General features: G+C 35.0%; 1 protein-coding gene across 7 annotated transcripts in view; it reads right to left on the minus strand.

Moving 5' to 3' along the window:
* The window catches only part of LOC119645376 (protein phosphatase 1 regulatory subunit 12A), an 81,173-nt gene extending 75,213 nt beyond the window's left edge, over positions 1–5,960 (minus strand). For 6 of the 7 annotated variants that reach the window (XR_005248653.1, XM_038045563.1, XM_038045562.1 and 3 more), the window contains exon 1: positions 5,255–5,868. Coding sequence is in view for 6 of the 7 variants with exons in the window: in XM_038045563.1 (XP_037901491.1) it covers positions 5,255–5,509 (255 nt within the window). In the remaining variant the exon portion in view is untranslated. Of the gene's footprint in view, positions 1–5,254 lie in introns of all 7 variants that reach the window. The other variant, XM_038045561.1, reaches the window with a different exon arrangement.
* Between the last annotated feature and the right edge of the window lie 40 nt (positions 5,961–6,000).

Below are 6,000 nucleotides of genomic sequence, written 5' to 3' on the forward strand. Positions count from 1 at the left end.
CCTTTTTTTTCTCTTCAATAAGATTAGGAGTTATTGATAGAGTTTCGTGATGATGAAATTAACCTACAATAGACCGCAGGCGATTGACGTTCCCAAAGAGGGCCATCATGGATATTCCGCTGCGCAATATGAAAGTCCCGTTTTTCTACGCTTAGGATTCTCAAAGTATATCCATCTATCGTATCAAGAAGACTCCTCGATATGCCATAACTGTTGTATCATGTCTGTACCTGTAACTTCGATTTATTTCCATGACATCTAAACCTTTGGAAATATATTAACGAATCAACATGTGTTATGCCCCTACACGATAAACTTTGGTTTTGCTATCATCTATACCCGCGATAGTTTGCAGATCGGATCGGTATCCTCAATTGTTTTTGGTCACCGGAACGTTCTTTGTTCTCAGCCTCCATTTAAACTAATCGTTGCTCGTCGTTAGTCAGTCAATGGTGTACGTTAGTCGTAGACCATCTCAAACGAGCAAAACGAGGTACTTTAGCTGGGACTGATTTAAGGTCCTCATTATCGAGCTATTATACGATACGAAAGGTAGAAACGATACAATCGCATTTTGGGTTGACAGCTCTGAATGGGTCGAGTTGAGTTTCCCGTTCGTTGCCTTCGCAACGGAGTATTAGTGACATCACCGGTGTGTGTATAAAAGAGTAATGCAAAGAGGAGGAAGAAAAGTAAGTAAACAAACAAACCAACTAGAAAAGTTTGAAAACGAAATCGATGAAAAAATTGAAATCTGTTAACCAAAAATATAAAACAAAATTTAATAAACTGACTTACATATATTACTGTTTATTTACTATTATTTAATAGGTGCCTGCATGTATTCTGATCGTTTTGTCACTTGAAAAAGACATTCATTGGAAAAAATTGGTACAATAGGTGTATTAGTAGTCAAACCACTTTCGATCACCTTCCCATCTTGTTGCCAATATGGCGATATCGTGTCGAAAGAATGATGCTTTGACGGCTATTTTCGCCCTTTTTCAACATTTCGTAATCACGTTAGCCACGTAAGCCACGCAGCATCGGTCTGAACAAGTGGTAATCAGAAGGCGCTATACCCAGTGAACGGCAACAGTATTATGCTCTGCGCGTTTTGACCACTCTAGCTGGACATTTTCGCAAATATACATCGTTCAATTTGTTCAATTGACGACAGTACATATCTGCAGAGACAGTTTGATTGAATTCTTCGCAGCTCGTAATACACTGTCATTTGCTGATCCCACACACAGCAAAACTTTATGACAAAGAATGTTCCGCTCCGGTATTGATGTGGATAGCTCTCCTGGACAAACCATTAACGTGGAATTGTCGTAAGAGGTCCAGTTTTCGCCCGGCAACCAATGAAACCGCGATGGGCAAAAAGGTTCGAATTGTCATTTTTAGTCAATTCGTATGGTAACTATTTTCCCTCTTTATGGATCTTTCCCATCGCATATAAACGTCTAGGAACAGTTGATCTATCAACTGGTACGTTGTTCGAAAATTCTTTGAAGGCTGAAACTGGATTTTCATCCATTAAGTCTTTCACATGATTGTCTTCGAACTTTTTTAGTCCTCCAAAAGAGGGGTTTCGGCCGCAGAGTTCCTCAAATCAAATGCAATTTAGAGCGTTCCTTGATTAGCGTCTTTATATAAGCTGACAAACACAATAATGCTAAATGGCAAACTATTATTTTATATAGAGAAAGGTGAAAATTATCGAATTTAATCGTTATGCATTAATTCATCATTTTCACCAATAGATGTCGCTGACTAAAATACATGCAAGTACCTAATATAACATTCGTATTAAATTTGTCTCTCCATACACTGCCTAAAAAAAGGGTTCAACCATCAAATTTCCAAAATACTTTTTAAATAGTTTTTAGTGATCCTCTATGTCCACTACTTGTCGTTTTTTAGAAATTTTTTTCATTAATTCCGTAATCATTTATCCCTTTCCATATTTTACAACACCAAAATGTAAAAGCATCGAAGAAAGCGATCATTCGATTTGATTTGATTATTTTAGTCAACATATTGGAATTTCGAAGATTAACTAATCTTTCTATGTACATTAATTTTATCAAATATTTATTTACTCTTATACCGATATTTTAGTTCATTTTCCCTTTGCGCAGCACAAAAAGCTCGATTGGTATTTTGCTTTCAAGCTGTGACATATGTGACATTTTCCCTTCGATATTGACAAAACACTAATACGCTATCTATCGCGTGCCGTCAGTCCAAAATGCAAAACCGAGTTTCCTCGTAAACCGACGCCTATTTTTTTTTTTTAAATTAAAACAGAAATACAATGATTTTCTCTTTTTTCTTTGAAGGCTAGAGAAAAATTATTTTTGCGTTGTGATATATGTGTTGGTAATACGACTGATTGGTTATTGTTGCCAGAAATCTACTCTATAAAGATAAAAAAAAAAAAAACACAACTTCAAACATGTAACTCCACTCACTATACGTCCCGTTATTTACTACTATGCATATGTGTGAAAGCGGAAAATTTAGCTGCGCCTCTAACATATACACTTTATTGTCCCGTCTCTTAAGCATATAATATTGTGATCAAGACATAATGTGAACTTTCCGTTGGAATTATGAAACATGAAATAATTTATTTATGGGTTGGTAGTTACTACTCTTCTCTCTTTGACATCTGTGCAGAGTTGTATGTTGATATTTGTTTTTTTAAACATATAGAGGTCATATCGTTCGATTTTTACTATATATGGCTCCTCGGTCAAGCAATGAATTTGCATAAAATGTTGTTTGCAGGATGAATATCGTTGCAAAGACTTCGAAGAAGGTCGACGAGAACGAGTTGAACACGAACGGTTCACGGGCTACTTACTACGAGAGTTGGTCAGGCCAAGGATATCAAAGATTTGTTGCTCGAAAATCGCCAAATGGATATAGATATGGATATATCAGTCCTGCTAACGTTTTAGACATTTTATATTGATCAACCCAAATGATTTTGAAAGATATTTTATGCCTCAAGAAAATCAAATCTCAACTGGTTCCAAAAACGTTCAACTTTTTGGAAATGTTGACATCTATAAGATAATGATTCCTGACTACCAACATATCATGGAGCACATCGTTCTGGGAGATGAAAGTTTGATCGCATTATACGATCCGAAAACAAAACCTAATCGTGCGAATATTGTGAAAAAGTTAGATCAAAGTTAGATCTCTGTTATTACCGCGATATTGCGAATTGTGAACTTCATTTGTGTATCATGCGGCGTTTGCCATCGTCTCGCGCTGTATTGGTTCTTTGCAAATATTTCGCAAAAAAACTCGACCCATATCGGTTAAAAATATCGTACACGCCTGATTTATTATCGTACGATATCTGGCTGTTTACCAAAATTGAAAACCCGACCCTGCAAGTCGGTCTCGACTCGATTGAGGAGATGAAAACTAAATCGGAGGAAATAATTAAGATCATCCGGAAAAAAATGCTTCTCTGACTGTTTCTGGGGGTCAGATAATACGATGGCATTAGTGATTTGATGAAGATTTTTTATTGATCACGATACTAGCTAGACCTTATTAAATCCTATAATAAATACACAAGATGTGCAAAGTGCAGGCTTCATTTTTTAAAGATTAGCCAATGTTGAACCGATCTGAAGGATGAAGGAATTAACTCATTTTTCGACCATAAGTTGTCCTTCATTCATCAAAATATTTCCAAACTTGCGGACTATAGGTCGAACACAAGAATAGAAGGTGGACAGACAAGATTCCAAAATTCAAAAAGTAATTCTGATGAGTTTATTTCAAGACCTTCTGAATGTTACATACATTTGCACAAACGCGAAGAACACAAGAACTACTAAAGTTTTGCGTTTACCTATTTCTACAAAAATGGGTCGTTTTGATCCGCTATTTTTGTTGACTTGAGCTAGCCGTAAAAGTTGAGATAGGAAGTTGAAACTTGACCCAAACATTCCTTGATCTATTAAGATTCCAAACAATCCTGCTACATAAATGTTCATTAAAACACCTTCCATGTTTGATTCTAAAATAGTCGCCCGATCGGCCCTCAACTATGTCTAATTTATGGCTAATTGGGTAGAAAAAATTCTAATGTGTAAAAGTAACTGTTGCCAATTCTGACCGTGTTAATAAGCCGATCTCACGGAACATGAGCATTTAGATCCCAAATTTTCAAAAATAATTTCATGTGATCGAAATTTTAACGAGAAAGGAATGAAGAAGATGTCGGACTTTTTCCGTGATTGTTTGCAGTTCCTTGCATATTGCGAAGGATCAGGACCAATTTTTAACCTCACATGCTTAATCGACCAAGTCAACATTCAGGTCGGGTCTGTGGAAAATTGAGATTGATAAAATATCGTGTGGTGCCCCATACAACTTTTAATCCGAAGCTTAAATAGTATTTCTAGTAATGAGTTGCACTGCGAATATCGCAAATTTTCGTTCAAGTTTTTGCATTCTGATCTTCAGACGTCCCGTAACACAAGTTCATTCCCACTCGAATACCAGGGCACATATATGGGAAAATGTAGTTTGATAAATCTGAATGGACGATAAATTTGGAAAGTGGCTATTACGTAACCTTCTATAATTTTGCAAATGAAAATTTATTATCTATAGTTTATAATTGCGTCTGTACCTATGTCTCGAGATCTAATACGTTATTATCGATGGGAATACATTATTGCTGCTCGCAATTGTGCCGCAAAAAACTTGTTGGCGCCTTAATAATGATTATTGTTAATTAATAAACTTAAAATACGTCAGGTCAAAAAAAAAAGAACAATAATTATAAATATTTAAAAATCCTTTTACATAAATAAAAAACAATAAAAATTTTTTAAACATTGCGTGCTTTATAACTGTACTTTTGAAGATCGAAAATGAAAAAAGGATCAAACCGAGGTACTCTCGGTAGTTGTACCGACCACAAATGCGGCAGGGTAGAAAAATTTTAAATATCGAAGATTAGAACTGGCTTTAATTCAAGCAGTACTTCATCGACAACGCCACTGTAAAGTGTCCCAAATTTTGTAAGCTAAAATTATCTCAACAGAGCTACTACCAAAATGTTGATGATTCAATCCATATAAGAAAGCTTATCTAATCGGAATTTTGAATAACGTGATCGATCCACTTATTGTGCAATGCACAAAGAGCTCTATTAACACACACTCCATATAATAATGTTAAATAAAAATAAATATAATTATAAACTTACCTGATGCAATGCTGTTAACCCGTCAACATTGGACGTATTAATATCGGCTCCCTGTTCAAGCATTTTTAAAACTTCATCCTTATCGCCCGAAAGACATGCGGCCAAGAATATACAACCTGATGAGAACTTAATACGATTACCCCGTTCAGGTCTTGGGGTTGCCGGCTGATGATTTGTATCCGATTCCTCCCATCGTTTAAGCTGTTCAGCCCGTTTCATTACAGCCGAGTTATTACGTACGTCCAGAGATGTCATCTTTGACGTTTAATAATATTATTGTCCTCTATGATGACTATATAGGGGAGGAGGGGGGGATAGCGATAGTTAATCTCCAATTTTATTCGTTAACTTCAATCTTTCAATCACGCTGGCACCGATAACGTGTATAGATAAATAATGCTGGCAGCCGAGTATATTAATTATTATATTCTTTTAATTATTTAAATTTTAATTATTATTCTCGTTTATTAAAAAAAAAGATTGATTTATTGTCTCTATTGTTTTAACTATAAATTTATCACAATTTTCGGAAGATTCGCTATTCTTTTCTATTTCAATTTTCTTGTACACATTTGTTTTCATCAAGTTTTTTTTCTTTTTTCTCTTTTTTCTCACTTTGTTAGTTGTTGTTTTTTTTTATTTATATAAAACAGCAGCAGATCCCAACGAAGGAACAGTGAAAGATGAAAAAATAAAAAAATATAAGAAAAAAAAAAAAAAAAAAAAAAAAAAAAAAAAAAAAAAAA

Source organism: Glossina fuscipes, unplaced genomic scaffold, assembly GCF_014805625.2.
Source record: "Glossina fuscipes isolate IAEA_lab_2018 unplaced genomic scaffold, Yale_Gfus_2 1, whole genome shotgun sequence".
In the NCBI taxonomy this organism is placed as follows: domain Eukaryota; kingdom Metazoa; phylum Arthropoda; class Insecta; order Diptera; family Glossinidae; genus Glossina; species Glossina fuscipes.